At 53.6% G+C, this 18,013-nt stretch overlaps 1 protein-coding gene across 1 annotated transcript in view; it reads left to right on the top strand.

Annotated features, from left to right (window-relative positions):
• Positions 1-12,057: 12,057 nt before the first annotated feature.
• SHROOM2 (shroom family member 2) overlaps positions 12,058-18,013 on the top strand; it is a 102,601-nt gene continuing 96,645 nt past the window's right edge. The window contains exon 1 of the mRNA XM_016207580.2: positions 12,058-12,113. Coding sequence (XP_016063066.2) covers positions 12,111-12,113 — 3 coding nt within the window. The 5' untranslated portion in view covers positions 12,058-12,110. The remainder of the gene's footprint in view (positions 12,114-18,013) is intronic.

Below are 18,013 nucleotides of genomic sequence, written 5' to 3'. Positions count from 1 at the left end.
GTTTATGTTGAACAGGGTTCCCTGAAAAGTTGGTGGGCAGGCATTTTACAGCTGGCCCCGCAAGGGAACTTTCCACACATGTTTGTGTATTGAAGTGTGTTTTGCCTGTAGCCTTTTAAAAAATATATACTCGTGTATCAACTTTTTTTTTTATTGGGGAGGGGTGGAGAGAGAAACATTGACCCATTGCCTCTTACGTTCGCCTAGACCTGAAATCCAACCGGAAACCTAGGTACGTGCCCTGACCAGGAGTCGAACCCGCAACCTTGTGGTGTACAGGAGGGTGCTCCAACCAACTGCGCCACCCAGCTAGGGCTTGCTTGTACCTTTTAAGTAAAGGTGTTACGGGGCATTTGTGGTGGTAAAAGTTAAAAAAGACTCTGGGTGAATTACTCCGATGTTCAGCAAGTCATAGTATTCTTTTTAAGAAAAGATACAGGATTCAGCGTTCGTGGTGGGGCAAAAGTAGGTTTGTAGTTGCGAGTACAGGAAACACAGTTTATTCCTGTATCATTATGTGTTAATCACTGTATCACTGCCCACACAGACAACTATAAACCTAATTTTGCCCTTCCCCCTCCGTGTCTTCCTCGAACTTGCCTTTACAGCAGGTGGAATAAGTTGTAAAACATTATTTAAGGTGAAGTCTTGCTTGTTCGGCCTTACACAGTGTGAGAAAGCTGGGAGTCGCTTTCAGATTTAGTTGTTTTACCAAAGCGACCCCAAAGCACCGCCGTTTTCTTATATTTTGCATACCAGTTTTTTCGTTCGTTTGCTTTTAATTCTAGTCGACGGACAATATTCGATGAGTTCCAGGTGTGCAACCCAGCGATCACATGTTTATACGTCATGACGTTGATCACCCTGATAAATCTAGTACCCATCTGACAACAGGTACCCCAAGTTGTAAAAAACCCAGTGGCCTGTTCTCTCTGCCCAAGAGGCCCCCAAAGTTCTAAAAAGCCCAGTGCGTTCTTAGCAGCCTCCTGTTCTCCGTGTCCAAGAGGTGCCCATTCTGGAAATTAGAGGAGATGAGCGATACCACCCAGTGGACACGCCCTGGGGCCTTCTCAGGGCACATGAGGCAGTTTGCTCCTGCTCCGGCCTGTTGGTTAGCTCCCACGGTAGTTGCTAAGGGTGTTTTTTGGGGAAAGTTTTAGTGGCTGGGCCAGTAGCAGTGTACACACAGCCTTTCTGGACTGTGCTTCAGGGTTCCGCAGACAAAAATGCTTGTGATTCTTATCTGAGATGCTCGTGTGTCCCTCCCTTAAACTGCCGCTTTGTTTTTTTTTTGAAAGGTTAAGGTCGGTGGTGCGTGGGCAGGCTAAATAACCATCTCAGACGGTAAATAAAGAAAAATTATACTTATTTAATTAAAAGGGATTGGGGATATCCGAAGGGAAGGGCTACACAGCGCTGAGCCAAAGGGTATTGGGTCCTTGATGGCAGCAAAAATGTCCTTGGGACAGTGAAACAAGGACCTTGTCTAGAGGAAGCAACAGCAGAGCCTAGGTGGGCTGCTCGGGCTCGCTGAGAAGTCAGAGAGAGAAGAGGGCCTTGGAGACGGGTTCGGGGGGAAGCCTGGGATGAGCTGCCGTGGCCCATTGCTCCCCTGGTTGCAAGTCTCTGGGGTCCCCTCGGAGGGAAGAAGGGAGAAGGAGATGGCTCTGGCATACTCCCCTGGTAGGGAGCCTGCACTGGGCCCTTTGTCCTGAGTGTATTTCTTTTTCTTGCAGGTGGGAATCTTAGGGGAGGTTTCAGGGGAGTGTCACAATAGAATAGTCATCAGCTTTCTGGGTGTGCTGGTTCAGGGTCGTGGTCTCCACTGATTGGTTGGTGCCAGGGCGGGGGGGGGGGGGGTGTGGGGGGGTCATTAGTCAATGTATCTGGTCCTGAGGCAGCCACTTGTCTGGTTTTACTGCTTTTCTGGGCCTGGAGCTGAAATACACCTGAGGCGTAGATGTTATCTTTAGGGAGGAAATGAATGCTCAGGGGGTCTAAGCCGCATGACCAGTGATGTGCTGGGGGAGGAAAGGTTCCCCTGGAGACCAGGTTCGTGTTTTCCCAGTTTTGTCCCTTGCTGGGCATCCCAGGCTTCCTGCCCCGTGAGGGTCTGTACCTGGCTCATGTAACAGTTTTTATGGATGCTTCAACGTGCCTGGAGGGTTGTGGTTTCTTTGCTTAGGATGGGGAGGATTCAGAGCAGCCGGGGCTTCCGTGGTATGTTTTCACGCACACTCGCATGTAGGTGCGCACATGCACGCTGGCACACGCACACGTGAGCGGCACCAGCAGCATGTTACATGCCTGTCTTCCCTCCTGGATTATCAGCGATGCTCACTGACAGCGGCTGGTAATGGACTATGCCGTTATTAGAAGGAACGCGTGTCCACTCCTGACCACTTAAAGAGCAGAAATAGGCTTTCGTGGTGGAGACGGGGGACGATTGTTTCACCACCAGGATTTGGACTAATGGAGTTTTGGATCTTTGCCTATAGCTACAGAAAAATCTCTAGGATCATTAGATAGTAATTCTTGTAAATTTTTTTTTGCATTTAAAAAAGTTTGTGAGTAAGCACTGGCCAGGTGGCTCAGTTGGTTGGAGTGTCATCCCGTTTACCAAAAAGGTTGTGGGTTCGAGTGTCATCCCGTTTACCAAAAAGGTTGTGGGTTCGATTGCCGGCAGGTCAGGGCAACTGGTTGGTGTTTCTCATATCAATGTTCCTCTCTCTCCCTCCCTCCCTCTCTAAACTCAATAAACTTATCCTCGGGTAAGGATTAAAAAAACAGACTTTGTGATTAAGTAGTTTATAGGTGAGAGCTCTGGGGTCTTAGACAACGCATTTCCTATTTAACAGAGTCTGACTGGAGAAGCTGGACCCAGTGCGAGGACACACTCTTGTTGTGACAAGGAGGTCTCATAAGAAAGCCTCACAGGAGCAGGCATTGTAGGACGGGAAGGGGGGTGCCCAACGAGGCTGCTTCATTCCCTGACCTTCAGATGGAGACCTTGCGTAGCCCATTGTACAGACGCTCCCTGAGGTCGCCAACCGGGCAAGGACTGAGAAGGACCCTGAGGGCCAGATCTTGCCCCCGACCCTCCCTGGTTTTCCCTCCAGTCGGTGCCAGCTGCTCTTGTCTGGAATCAGTTGCAGTGCCACCTTGAATAACTCCCTCACATCCATTTGAGAACAGTTTATTTAAATTTTTTTATTAAAAAACTTTTCTAAAAAATACGTTTTTATTGGCTTTAGAGATTAGAGATAGAGGAAGGGAGAGGGAGAGAGAGAAACATCAGTGATGAGAGAGAAACATCGATGGGCTGCCTCTTGCACGCCCCCTGCCAGGGGATCAGGCCGGCGACCAGGACTGGAACTGGCAACCTCTCGGCACACGGGATGACCCTCAACCAGCTGAGCCACACCCGCCAGGGCTGATGATAGTTTTTAAACCTTGGCACTATTGATACTCTGGGCTGGGTTATTGTCCTTTTTTTTTTTAAATATCTCTTTATTGATTTCAGAGAGAGGAAAGGAGAGGGAGAGAGAGACACAGAAACATCAATGATGAGAGAGTCATTGATCGGCTGCAGCCCACAACCCGGGCATGTGCCCTGACCGGGAATCGAACCCTGATCGCCTGGATCCTAGGTCGACGCTTTAACCACTGAGCCACGCCTGGCCGGGCTGGGTTATTGTCTTGTGGGGCTGTCCTGTGCTATAGGATGTTTAGCAGCATCTCTGGCCTCTACCCACTACTAAATGCCCCCGGGTGGGACAGCACCCTCCCCAGATTAACCATGTGTGCCACCTTTGCGTTGTGAGAATTTTAGCGTTTTATTGTTTTTGAAGACACTGCCTGTGGGGCCTTCAGCTTGGAGGCCCCTGGCATGGCCCGCCATTGAGGGAGGGCTGTTTTCTTCCTAGGCTCTGGCCCTGATAAAAGGCTTTATTTACATAGTAAAACTCAAACAAATACTTGCTTCATCCACAGTTTTGTAGCTGGAGAGAGGAAATCGGAGCCGGAACTGCAGAGAGCTCTGCGTTTTACAGGCATCCAGCGGGGCTGCTGGGTAAGGGCTGTCTCTGGGTCGAGTTTTAAGTGCAGGGGATCTGACGTCCTGTCCCGGGAGTGGCATTCTTGGAATCTGAAGTGCCTGTGTGAAGTGCCACCAGACTCCCACTGCAGGTGGCCACGCCGACCTGGAGCTTCACATTTTACTGGGGCTGGAAAACACACACAACCCGCTTCTCCAGGCTGCTGTGGGGAAGCGAGCAGAACAATGCCTGTGTCCTGAGAAAGTGCCAGCCTTCGACCTGTTTGTATTTCAGGGCCTGCACCTGGATGCGGGACTCTCAGGACCTGCGAGTAGGTACCAGGTCCCTGCCCAGGGTCCCGCTCTCCGTGCCTGTTCCTCTCCCCGTCGGTCCAGCAAATGGGGAAACTTCAGTGGGAGTGGGGAATGGGGGGGCGGGCCCAGAATTCCAGGAAGCGTTTGGTGCCCCAGCTGGATGTCAGCAGGCCCCCTGCAGCCTCGGGAATGTTTGTGAAGGGGAAGGAATGAAGCTGGGCCCCTCCTTCAGCCTGTCTTGGAGACCCCCTCCCCCCCAAGAATGTCAGAGCCTCGGCCAGCAGCCCCACAAGACACACTCATAGGGCTTGGCCTGCTCCCAAGGGTCGCTCCCCATTTCAGGTTGCCTTTGGGGGAACAGAACCGCCCAGAGGGGTTGGGAGGGCTGAGGATTGGGTTGCCCACAGCCTGACTCACCCTCTCATGGGGTTCAGACTGTTAAAACATTTCATCAGATGTGAGGCAAATCTGTCCTTTCTGGTTGGACATTGCAGGCGAGATTGAAGGGAATCAGGGCCCGTGGGTGTGGGCGTCACACAGCCAGGTGCATGTGTCCTATGGAAATCGTAGCCAGAGCTCCCCCGTGGGGGAACGCTCAAGGCCAAGGCTGGCCTGTGGGGGTTGGGTGGGGGTGGGCGGCACTGACAACTGATCTACGGGCCTCGGAGGTTTGAGAAGGGGCTCATTTTGTTGTTGTTAATCGTCTCCTGAGGATATTTTTTCCACTGATTTTTAGAGAGAGTAGAAGAGAGGGAGGAGGAGAGAGAGAGAAACATCAATGGGAGAGACTTGATTGGTTGCCTCCCGCACACACCCAACCGGGGCCAGGGATTGAGCCTGCAACCCAGGTACGCGCCTTGACCAGGAATCGAATCCTTGACTCTTTGGTCTGAGGGCCGATGCTCCAACCACTGGGCCACACCAGCCAGGGCAAGTGTTGCTGGATTTCTGTGGTTGAGAACAGCCCTGCATCTGTACCTGCACCGAGGGGTGCTGCTGCTTTACTGGGGCCCGGCAGAGATACAGAAATGCATGGTCGCCGTGAGGGCTGGGCTGGTGCTGAGGGCCGGGCTCCTGCCATCTCAGGAGACCCAGGTGCTGGGCACTGTGGTCGCCACGGCCACCACTTGCCATTGTGAGGTCCCAGCCGCAGTGTTTTCTGAGTTGTTGGGGTGAGCGTGATTCTGAAGGCTCATTTGTATTGAAGAATTAATGGCGCGGTTTTAGAAAGAGGTGAGTTTTCTTTCCTGTGCTGAAAGGCCCTTTCAGTTGGCAGGCCAGCCGCGGCCAGATGGCTGTGTGTCACCCTGCCCCGGCCTGCGCCTGCCTGGGCCCTGCCGCCTCTCATCCTGGGCCCTGGGAGTTCCTGGGTCCTCCGCAGGGCGTGGGTGCGGGCAGGCAGCCTAAGGTCCCATCCCGGGGCTGGTGCCCGGGCTTTGAGCTCGGCTGGTGGAGGAGTCTTTCTCTTAGACATGAATTTGGCTTGACTCACATCTGTAAATCCAGGGGCTTGTCTGGTGTGAAAGCTGCGAGCGTAAGCTGCATATCAATCACACTTTTCCACCGGGATGGGTGGGCTCTTCCCGGGTCAGTTTTGGGTATTTCTTAACATGCCCTAACAGTCATATTTGGGAAAATGAAACCCGGGGTGCCCGAGAGCTAAATGGAGACGGCTGTGATAATGAGAGGCCCGAGAAAAAGCGTCTCACCCTGTCCTGGTGAGCTGGGCTCTCTGAACCCACCTTTCCGTTCCGGGCCAGAGAAATGCCTCCTGGCTGCGAAAGGGCCCCGTTTTCTATTTGGACAGTGTGTGGGCGGCCCCCCTGCCAAGGCTGTTCTGCCTCAGCCACAAATAAAACCAGGTTTGTGGGTTTCTTCCGGGCTCTGGGGAGCTTTTCTCCTATCCCGGGCACAGCATAAACATTCGACAGGATCATTTGAGGATTTAAAGGCCGAACAGACGTTTTATTCAGGTCTGTCTGCTTTGACTTTCAAATGCTGTGGCCAGGCTGGGGATGGGGGGGCAGGGCTGGGAGGCGGGGCTCTGCAGCCCCTCCCCGCCCTGGAGCTGCCAACTGTCGGAAAAGGCGCAGGGTTACCCGGTGCTCTCCTGGCCTTTCAGGACATCGCCCGACCCCGGGCTCTACCCTGGAAGAACTGTTTCCCTGTGACCCTGTTGGATCGGACACTTGCATTGTCCCTTACAAGAAGGAGCCTGTTCTGTTCAACAGTTTGAACACACCTTAGGACGAGCACTCTGGAGTAACCATTAGAAAATCATTTATTTTCCGTTCAAAAGCCAGGTGTTCCGAATGGCAAAGCAAAAGTACCACTTTGTACCTGGGCTGGTTTTTAAAAAAATTTTTTAAATTTTAATCCTCACGTAAGGATATTTTTTCCCTTTGATTTTTAGAGAGAGGGGAAGGGGGAAGGTATGTGTGGGGGGAGAGAGCCATTGATGTGAGAGAGACACATTGACTGGTTGCCTCCGCAGGTGCTGGATTGGGCAGGATCGAACCTGCAACCCAGGGGGTCATGCCCTTGTGACCTTGAGCTAGGCCCTTTGGTCTGTGGGCCAGTGCTCTAACCACTGGGCCACACCAGCCAGGGCCTGGGCTGTGTTTTCAATCCCTGGGGTATTTAGCTGTAGGGAATGTCGGTTGCCTCCGTGGGCTAGGGAGGGGTGCCGATGGTCTGTCCTTTGGCCAAAGGGGCCTAAGGCTTTCCTATGGAAGGCACTCGGTGAAGGTCAAAGAGAGCCCAGGCAGGGTGGCTTCTGAGAGCTTTCAGGACATTTTTACTCCTCCATAGACGGGAGGGGATACAGTGTTAGTGTATCTTTTTGAGTTTTGTTTTTGTTTTTATCAAAGTGGTTCCTCAGGCTTGCGGCCACGCCAGCCCCCACCCCAGCTCATTTCCTCCGCCCTGGGGATGATGATGGATGGATACTTTGTAGCCGATTTTCCATGGCGTTTGCTTACTTGCTGTATTGCTGCGCCTTGTGTTTGTTCCTTTGGGAGGTGACTAGTGACTTCCGACTATAGAAGGTTGGGATTTGGCCTTCTCCCCCTACGTCTCCGTCCCACCACACTCCCCATGTACTTGTGGTTAGAAGAGGGTTTTTCAGCTTTAGCGCTGCTGATATTTTAGACCAGATAATTCTGTGTCATTGGGAGCTGTGTCCCGTGGGGTGTGTAGCAGCATCTCTGGTCTCCACCCGCTAGATGCCAGTAGCAACCCCAACCTAGTTATGACAACGAAATACGTCTCCAGGCATTGCCAGATGTGCCTTGGGGAGAAAAATCACCCCCTTTGAGGACCACTGAATTAATATTTAGTGTTTACTTCGATTGCCAGGCCCTATCAGTGCTGAGCCCGGTGGTATGAACTATAATTCCCCACCCCGCCTCCCAGCACAAGTTTTCACAATCATTAAGGTTAATGGTACTTTGTGGAGGTTTTTTTGCTTTTTTTTTTAATGTACTTATCACTGATTCATCTTCCAGATCTTCCCTATTTGTAAAAAAATCTTTTAATACAGTGGTACCTTGGTTTTCTAATGTAATCCGTTCTGGAAGACTGTTCGCGTCCTGAAACGTTCAAAAACCAAAGTACCGCTGTATACTTGGAAACACACGGGGAGTAGTGTTTTGAGGCCTTTTGTGTCTGAAAATGTCGTTATTGGACCTCAACAGTGAATGTGGTGTTTGGCACAGAAGTCTCAGTTTGAGACAGTTGTCCTGGGCACCCTGCAGGTGGTGGTCTGTTCTGCACGCATGTTCAGGATTGCTAGGAAGGGACACGCCTTTCTGCTTCTGGACCCTTTGAACTGGCTCTCGTGTTTTTTTTAAAAATGTCATTTTTTTATTTCTTTGTATTTTTGTTCTTGGGGGACTTTGTGCAACTTTATCTTCCCGTTTTCCCACTGAGTTGTAAATGGGTGCCCCTCGTTTTTTACAAATTGCGAAGTTCTCGTTGTTCTCGAATGTTCCTTGTTGATACCACACTGATCTCGTTTCGCGGCTCTTCTCTCTTACCGTTGAGGCTATTTAGATGTTTTGGTTTGTTTAAATCTTCCTGCATACGTTCCGTTCCTGAGCTCTGCTGCTTTTAGTTTGTTCCGGCTTCTCTCTCCCCGTTAGAGGGAGGCCCTCCTCAGTGTCCCGCGCCCTGCTGTCCGCGGGTGTGTAAGAGCGGGTGACCCCAGTGCTCCTTGGAGGCTCTGTGTGTGTGGGGGGGTGGTCTGGCCAGGCTGCTTCCCTGGGCTCCTCGAAGGCCCACAGCTTCGAGTGTTTCTTTGGGGCTGGTCGGACCTTGTGAGGGAGGAATTTTTTGCTCTACTGAAGATGCAGTTCTGGTGTATCCGGCAGATCGGAATGGTGCGGAGAGGTTTGGAGGACTTCCGCTCGCTCAGAGGGGCCCTGCTTTGCCCGGGGAGGCGAGAGCGGTCGCCTCTGTCCCTGCTCACAGTGGTGCCCGTTTGGAGGGCAGGTCCTCGCCGGTGATCAGTGGCGATGCTTGTAGACGTGGCTGGGTCTTCCACTCTGCCTTTGACTTCTAATCCTTAACGCTGGAAGCTTTCCTGTTTTAGTATATTACCATGGGGGTTAAGTGAGGTTATGTGTAAAGCTAGCTCCGGTGAATGAAATTTCCTCTCTCCTCTCCCTCCCCTAATTAATCCTGCTTCATTAAGAATTTGGAAAGCTGTAAAAAGTCACGTTAATGTGCTGAACCATCCGTTTACTCTGGAAAAACTCCAGGCTGGATTTTTGTGCGGCAACATTTTAACGTTTCTCCTAGAGATTCTGTTACTGATTTTGACCATTTCGTGTGGGACTTGAAGCATTTCATTAAAATACACATCCATTGTCCAGCACCGGTACATTCGCTGGGCTTTTTATAGCTCACTGGAACGATTCTTTCCTCCCCCAATTATTTTTAATAAAAATGTTCCCTTTTATATTAATGAAGGGTGGCTGTTTCAGGTCCATTCGTATCAGCGCAGAAGAACGGAATTTCAGAGAAGTGGTTTGGGAAGCGTCAGTCGTAAGAAAGGTGAAGCTGAAATAGTAGAGCCCTTCCAGGCATGTGGTGGGACCCACAGGCGTGGAGGCCACGCGTCCTCAGCCCCCTTTCCTCATGGACACGCTCTTGGACTACGTTTCCCAGCGTCCCTCGAAGCTAAACTTGGCCGCGCGTACCCCGGGGAATTGTGGGGACCCCAATAAAGACATTTCCTTAAAATATAAAACCTTTCCTCATTAGCAGGGCTGCCTCTATCAGATTAATGACTCCCTCCTCCCCTGGAACAGAACTATAGCCGCTAGAGTTAGACTATCAAAGAAAAGGACATGTAGGTGCATAGATTCCCAGGCGGCGCTGGTGTGGGGAGCCGGGGGCGGGACAGGAGGTGCTCCTGTGAGCACCTACAGAAAGTCTGGGAGGGTGTTGCGGGTGGGGGCTCGGGGCCTGAGCCCGGGACTGGTAGCTCTGTCTCCCATTCAGAGCCGAGGGGAAGGTATTTCTTTGCCTGGCTTGAAAATGCTGAAGCGGATGAAATTCAGCTCTTGCCTGTGTTAATTGTGCGTATGTTTGCAAATTTGTAAGCACTGGGATACTTACCTCTGCTAATTTTGTACGTAGGCTTGTAAATGTGTAAGCCCAGTGATACTGTGTTTTTCTTGCTGAAACGTTGTAACTGTCTTGGGGAAAAATGGAAATAAAGTAAAAGATTCGTCAAAACCTATAATAATCTTGTTTCTGGCAGTATAGCTATATTGATTTTCCTCCGCCGCAGAATTCTCTGTTTTGCACCGTATAGATCTAATTATTAATTGCTTCAGGGTAATTCTCTTAAGAATTACGTTATTGACAATCTTTGGAATCAGGTGATAGCTTAAAAGGAAGCTTGGTTTTGTTTACGCCGCTTGGAATTTAAAAAATGACATGTTTTGCGTTATGGAATATATTGAGTTTTATCATTTAGCTTTATCTAGACAGGCCTATGAAAAACAACCCTAGCTTCTGGACGACGGAGTGGCTTTGTGTTGGTCGAGTATGCGAGTGTTTAGACAATGGTGTGCTTTTTATGGTGCTCAGCCTTTCCTTTCATTTTCCTTCATGGTGAGCCGCCCTGAATCTTGAATGAAAGCTTGGAAAGGAAACATCTGGACTTGTAAAGATAGGCCTGCCGCTGCCTGAGTCAGATTTATCTTGTGTGCCTTTAGTCATAAAGATCGGATCCAGCTGATGTCTCCAGAGTTTTAGGAGCCTGGGAGGAAGAGGGGGGCACTATTTCCAGTTCCTCCCCCGTTTCCAGTGGGTGGTGTTTGGAGAGAAGCGATGGCACCTCAGGGTGCTCTGCCTGGTTGTGAAATTTCACGTGCCCAGGTGAATTGGACAGTCTCCTCTGCAGACGGCTGAAGGACCTCCTCCTTGTGCCCTGAGACGGGAACTGGGCTGCTTTTCCAGAGTTTAATCCTGAGATGACCCCGTCTGAAAAAGATGTTTTGTTCTCCTGGAAGCTCATTGTTTCTGCACAGGCGGCCTTCCCTGGACCTTGCCTTTGCCGTCCACTGCAGTGTTGGTTTCTCGAAGGTCCTTCCCTTATCTCTCGTCTCTCACCTCTGTGGCCCCTTGGGCTCCCTGGAAGGAGTGGATGTCTGCAGACTACCTGTGAATCTCCATGTGCAGTCCGGACCCTGGGCAGGACCCCCAAACTCACAGTGATCCAGATGGTGACCATTCTTTCCTCTTCCGTCACCTCTCTTAATTCTCGGGCATTGCCAGCCCTGTCCATAGCTTTAGCCCCAAATCAGCGACTCATCCCTAAGTATCTCCCTCCCTCACCTTCCACAGCAGTCGTCTCTAACCTGCACACTGCCTCTGGGCTCTCCATGTGTCAGAGTTTGGGGGTGAAGGTCAGAGTATCCCCAGGACCAAGCAGGCCCTGCAGGGCCCCTTTTCTGTGATCGAGGGCCAAGGGGACCTGTGTGTGTGTGGGGGGGGGGGCTGTGGGTATAGAGACTAAGGAAGGAGCTCTTAGGTGTTTCTGAAAAAGAAAGCATTCCTTGTGATAACTCATCACAGAACAAGGCATCCTGGGCCAAATCCTGGCCCCCAGACCAGCAGCCTCAGTATCTTGGGGAACTTGTTAGAAGTGCAAGCTCTTGGGCCCCACTGAAGTACTGAACCCCAAACTGGGGATTGGCGGGGAATGGGCCAGGTGATTCAGATGCTGGCTCCAGTTTGAGGACTGCTGTCGAGAGCCTTGCCCCCCCCCCCCCGCGGTTTGCATCAGAATGAACACGTGCAGCCCTGCTGGTGTGGCTCCGTTGGTTGGCACCCTCCCGTTGGTTGGCACCCTCCCGTGCACCAGGAGGTTGCCGATTCCATTCCGGGTCAGGGCACAGGCCTGGGTTGTGGGCTCCATTCCCAGTAGGGGGCGTGCAGGAGGCAGCCGATTGATGTTTTGCTTTGACATTGATGTTTCTGTCTCTCTCTCTCTCTCTCTAAAAATCAGTAAAAAAAATGTGTTAGAAAGAGAACAGGTCGAGAACATCCTGTATGATCCCGTCGATGTCACGTTGATGTGATTGGCGAGAGCAGATTGGCAGTTGCCAGGGGCTGGGGAGAGGGATGGGGAAGATCTCCGAATGGCCATAGGGTTCTTTGTGGTGATGAAATGTTCTGGAATTAGGTACTGGTGATGGTTGCCCAACGCCGAGTGTACTGAAAACCACGGAGCTGCACACTTGAAATGGTGAGTTGTATGGAATGTGAGTTAGGGCTCGTAAAGCTGGTATTTGATAACAGGAAATGGGTGGAGGTGTTCAGCTTTATTCTTGAATTGCAAAGACCTGGCTGAGAGGAGGCCGGCCAGAAAAGCCCCTCACAGATCCTGTCCCCTGGGCAGTTCCTCGATGGCCCCGTGTGCATGGCACACGGATCCGGCTGTGTGGGTGCTGGCCGACCCATAGGCAGATGCCTGGGGAGGGGGTCAGGGTCTGGGGGAGCTGCTTTCCTGCAGGCTAGAGGAAGGCAAGGAGGCCTCCTTGGTGGGCAAGGCGGGCGGGACCCCAGGCCTTGCTCCCAGGGCACAGGGAGCCCTGGGTGGTTTTTAAGCAGGAGGTGGTGGCAGGGGTCCCTCTGGCCACAGAAGGGCAGATGGGTGCAAGGGTGGGGGAGGAATTGGGAAGCCTTGTGCTGCTGGTGGCGATGAAGTCAAGGGATCTGAGTGGTACTCCAGAGGCACAGGAGGTCCCACCTGGTGTTTGGATGGGGGATGCTGCGGATGGCATGTGGCCTAGGTGTGTGGCTGCAGGTGCCGTGGCCTCTCCCATCCTGCCAGGGGGGGTTCAGGGCTCAGCAGGGATGGGAGCCCCAGCTCCTACATGTGGACGGTGCCTCCAGAAAGGTCCGTGGAGGGAACAGGTGCATCCAGGGCATTCCTGGATCTCTCTCTGCCCGGGTGCATTAGGACGTGGGGCGAGTGCTGTATTGACACGTCTGCTCAGGGCCACAGGGAGCAGGGGAGCTGGGGCCTCTCCCAGGGCACCTGCCCTTCCCAGCGGTTCCTGACAATACACGGCCTGCTTTGCCCTTAAGTGCGTTTTCTGTCCTAACTGCTTCTGCAGGAAACCAAGCAGTTGGTTGGGCAAAATTCCCTTTTGGAAGCGAGAATTCTTCAAAAGCAGTTTGTCTAGCTAAACCATCACAGTCACATGGACTTAATTTTTCCCCGTTTATTAAACAGGAGTCAAAATGAGGATGCCATGAATCCGGCAGAGCCGCTGGTTGGGCTCCTTGGGAAGGGAAGGTTAGCGTCTCCCCCCCCCTTTTTTTTTTTTTTAACATTTTAATGTTTTTATTGATTTGAGAGAGAGAGGAAGGGAGAGGGGGAGAGAGAAACATTGATGAGAGAGACAAACATCGACGGTCGACTGCCTCCTGCACGCCCCCTACCGGGGGTGAGCCTGCAACCCGGGCGTGTGCTCTGACCAGGAACCCAACGGGCGACCTTCTGGTGCACGGGAGGACCCTCAGCCAGCTGAGCCACACCGGCCAGGGCTCCTTTTCTTTTTAAAAATAACATGCAGCCTGCGAGTCCATCGTAATTGTGATGTCAGTGGGTAAAGTGACAAGGTGGCTGAAGGGCCAGAAGCAAGCAGTTCTGGAGAGCGTCTGCCCGGGCCGGTGTGCTCCCTGCTTTAACGGGCGACACAGCAGGCGTAGCAATGCCGTGCGCTTGGTAGGAAAGAGGGTAATTTCAAGTTCAGTCTGATGGGGAGGCGGAGTGAATGTTAAACAGTTTTGGGGACCCAGTTACAATAGCGGCATTGAAGGCCCGGCTTGGCCTTGTAAGTCAGCCCCAAGCCGTAGCCCAATATAGACGGATTAATCACCACGAAACTGTTAACTCATCAGATGAGTCACCTGTCCAATTCTGCCCAGATTCATAGTCGTTCTGGCTAGGTGGCTTCTGCCAAGTTAACCGCATCCTCGAAGAAGAACCTGTTAGGTAATCGAATAAATCTTCTCCACAGTCTCAGAAATTTCTCGTTCATCATGGTGAGATTGTATCGGAATTGTCTCCATAAGTGATACAAGTTTCGGAATTGTCTCCATAAGTGATACAAGTTTCAGAATTGTCTCCATAAGTGATACAAGTTGACTTCTGTGGCCCTGCCTTCGGTGCCCGTGGAATTGTATCGAGTGCCACGAAAGCTTCGTCGGGTAGGAGTTAACTTTCCTCAGAAAGAGGGAGGAAGACTGGACAAAGACATGTTTGTTTTTGGCGTGTTTTGGTTCTGGTAGCCATCCTGAAATCCTGTTTCACATCTCAGTGGAGAAGCAGCCTGTAGGTTTTAGGTGAAGGAGGTTAGTAAGTACGCTAACTATAACGCTTACGTTTTCCCTCAGGTCTTTTTAGGTCAGCGGTTTGAACGTTAAAGGATCATTGATTTCTAGTGAGAACAAGTGAGCACGTCGGTTGGGATCCATAAACCTAGAGCTCTAGGGATAATGCATTTGCAGCGACGTGATTTTGGAAGCGTTTCCTAGGCAGCGCCGGAGCTGAGCCGCGGGCCGGGCCGGGCCGGGCCAGCAGCGAGGAGGGGAGGCTGCGGGAGCGCTCCGGGTGTCCTGCCGCTCAGATCCCAGCAGGGGAATTCTGCCCTTGGAAGTGGGCAGTGTCTGAGCTGCGCCGGCCACGCAGTGGGGCTGTGTCCTGCTCTTAGGACACCTGGGTTAGGGTTCAGGGCCTGGGGCGCGTAGGGGGAGACGCTCCAGCAAACACTCCCAGGTGGCTCTTGCAGGGCACACCCTGAGCTCTGGCTGGGGACCCCCCGCCCCCCGCCCCCAGCCCTTTTCGTTCGCCGGGGTAGTTGCCCTTAGGACTCTCTCCCCTGGCAGAGACCACGTTTCTTTGTGTAATTAGTCCTCACTTCATGAAAATAACGTTCGTACCAAGGATCCCGTGACGGTGTGAAATTTTGATTTTCACTGTCGGGGGCCCCGGGAAAGCACTGAGACTCTTTCGGTGTCCAGTTCCCATAAACTCGGCTGGGGATGAGAAAAGGAATGAGCCGGCGTTGTGAAGGGGCATCCCCGCTCACTTCGGCTCCTTGCCCGGTTGGCAGCCACACCGCGGGCGATGCACCCTGGTCCGGCTCCCTGCTCGGGAACCGGGCGTCAGGGCCGGTCTGCACAGCCCCGAGGCAGGGGACGCTCCCTGGCATTGTTTATCGCACGCCGTGTGCTCGAGCTGTGCTCCTGGTGCCATAGGCAGGGCTGTGTGTTACAGGGAGAAAAGTACAGGACTGTTACTCCTCAGTGCTCATCCCCCCGGGCTGTGCGTGCCGGCCGCCGGAGACCTTGACACAGGGAGAGGGTCCCACGTGTGCTCTCAGCTCTCCAGGTGGCCCCACCTGGACCTTTGGCCTCCGGCAGCTGTGCTGACCCCTGTAGCTGGAGCTTCCCCCACTAGCGTCTCTGGGGCTTGACAGTGTGGTTCAGTGGTGGCAGTGGCCAGAGCTGCCCAGCCAGCGTCCTGGGAGAGGTGATTTTAGGGCCACTCTTTGTCCAGACAGCGGGCGGCTGGCTACATAGTCTTTGCTTCCCTTTCAGTCCTGAGGGTGATAAGAGTATGTGAGGGGTTCTAGGGCCAAAGGTCGGGAGCCAGTCTTTGCATAAGACATTTTTTTCTGTTTTTCTGAAATTGAATTGAGAGAGAAACATTGACTTGCCGTTCCACTTACTGATGCATTCACCGGTTGGTTCTTATACATGCCCTGACCGGGGATCGAACCCACAACCTTGGCGAATCGTGAGGGCGCTCTCACCAACTGAGCTGTGCAGCCAGGGCCCAAGATGTTTTTTTCCATGTGTGAGAAGCAGGCAGAGAACCTCAGCGTAGAGAAGTTACTGGTGGCTGATGACTCACCAGCCAGGTTAGCACCCAAGTCAGATAGAAAGTGTGATTCAGGGTAGAAAAAGTGGGCACCTGTTTGTTGCCCAGAGAAGCTCACAACAGCGTTCCAGTGGGGTGGGTGCAAGGTTAGTTACTGTGCGCGCTTTCTGGGTACGAAGAGCAAGGCCCGGACCTCATGCGGCGACTGGTGCGTGGGTTCGCTTGGGAGACCCTCCGACCCAGCTCTCCCGGGGATCACTGGTTAGTGGCTTCTCAAAGTCGTCAGGTGATTTCGCATCCCCAGGGTAGGCCCGGGTGCTGTGCGGGTTTGCACCTGGAGGACGCTGGGTAGCCGTTGTCAGTATTGCGTCATGGGAAGGACACACCTTTGGGGGTCGGGGATGCTGGGCCAGCACCACCGCTCCCATCAGCTTTGGAAAATACCCGATATAACCAGAGAGCATGTGCAGGTCGTGGGGCCGCTGAAGGGCAGGCCGGCCCTGTGTTAGGGAGCCCTCTATTCCGGCGGGTAGGCAGTGGGCACAGCTTGTGCGATGGGCACTCCCTGGTTACCTGGAAAGGCCCGAGGGAGCCCGATTCCGGGGCAGAGGTGTGGCTGTAAATGCCGATTAGTGTGTGGCCGGCGGGGCGTGAGTCACAGGCTCAGCTGCTTAGAGGACACTGGGGTGTGCATAGCGCTGTGGGGCCCGCCCTGCGCTCCCGGCCCCCTTTGTCCCTGCCACCCGGCTTGCTGATCTGCCAGGTGTTCCCTTGGCAAGGTCGGAAGGTCAAATACCTGATGTCTCTGTGCCTCAGCTGTAGTAGAAATCGTCCTGGTCGTGGCTCAAAAGGAGGGTGAGGACTGGTTCCTGGAGTAGAGGGCGGTTCCCCGGCAGCAGGCGGCCAGATGGGAGGGTTTTCACGTGACCTTGCACTTGTGAAGGAGAGGAGAGGGGAGGAGGGAGCTGCGGGTCCCGCGGGGACTGTCTTCCTGCTACTTACGAACACATGGTTGCTGGTCGTCCTGGCGAAGGAAGACAGCAGGCGATCCTTCACTCTGCTAGGAGACCACACGCCTGGACAAAGCCGGGCCTCCTGGGAAGCCTCCCGAGCGCGCTCCTATCTGCCGTGCCGGCCCGCTGGCCTCACTGGCACAGGTGGTCCTCGGCTGGAGGGGGTGCCCTGGTACCACCGTTTCCCAGCGCCCCGGGGTGGACGGCACCCGCAGCTGTCCACTCTCGCTCTGGCTCTCGTGTTGACGGTGAACTAGAGTCTCCTCTCCAAGACTGAGGATTCTGTGTGTGTTTCCAGTGCTTCTGCAATTCCCCGCCTCGGTGATGACTGAGAATGCTTCCACTATTGGGTGGTATTTGGCATGTTGTTTTTGCTGAAATCTCTTGTGAGTCTCTACACGTCCAGCGTCCCCGTGGACCTCCTTGTTCAATGCTGCCTCTCACCTTGGGGCGCTCAGATCGGGGACCTTGGGCACGAGGAATGCTCACAGTGGAGAGACCCGCAAGCCCGCTCACCGTGTGCCTGGCTCTCGGAACCGAGAACTGGAGGGAGCCAGAGCTGTTTTAGTTGCAAGAAACCAAAGCTTAAATCCACGCCCTCGGTGGAGGAGGGAATGCACGGACTCGCCCAGATGGGGAGACTGAAAGATGCCTCAGCTTGCCCGGAGCGGGAGGGCCTGCGCCTCCCCTCCCCCACCCTAAAGCGCAGCTCCACTGTCGCCTTCCTGCCGGCCGAGCCTCTCGAGCAGACTGCCCACAGACGGAAAGGGGTCCTGTCTCCTGCCCAGTCTCGCAGAGCTTCCCAGCTACACTGCAGCCGGGCGTGAGTGCACCCCAGACTCTGGGCAGTGCCCGAGATGTTCCCGGTTGCCACAGGGGGGCGGGGGGTTGGCAACCAGCGTCTGGCGGGTGGAGGCCAGAGACGCTGATGACCACTGTGCAGTGCTCCGGGCAGGCGGAGAGACCCAGCGAGGAAGCCGTGCTGAGGGGAGACGGCCGCCCGGGACCCGTCGCTCGATGCAGGGCCCGGGGTCCCTTGCAGGGGTTCTCCTGGGGGTGAGGCAGGGGGACGGGACAGGGAGGACCTGGAAGGGAGGCCTCGCATCCTCAGGAGAAGTCTGTGTGAGTAGGACACGTGGTGTGGGCCTGGAGGGCAGGTGGTACTTGTGCTCTGGGCTCGTGTACACAGTCCAGCTCCGTGGGTCCTCGCTGAGTGGACGTGAGCCCTCCGCCCATCCA

Source organism: Miniopterus natalensis, chromosome X, assembly GCF_054644295.1.
Source record: "Miniopterus natalensis isolate mMinNat1 chromosome X, mMinNat1.hap1, whole genome shotgun sequence".
NCBI classification, from domain to species: Eukaryota; Metazoa; Chordata; class Mammalia; order Chiroptera; family Miniopteridae; genus Miniopterus; species Miniopterus natalensis.
This window is presented reverse-complemented; position numbering and strand designations above follow the sequence as displayed.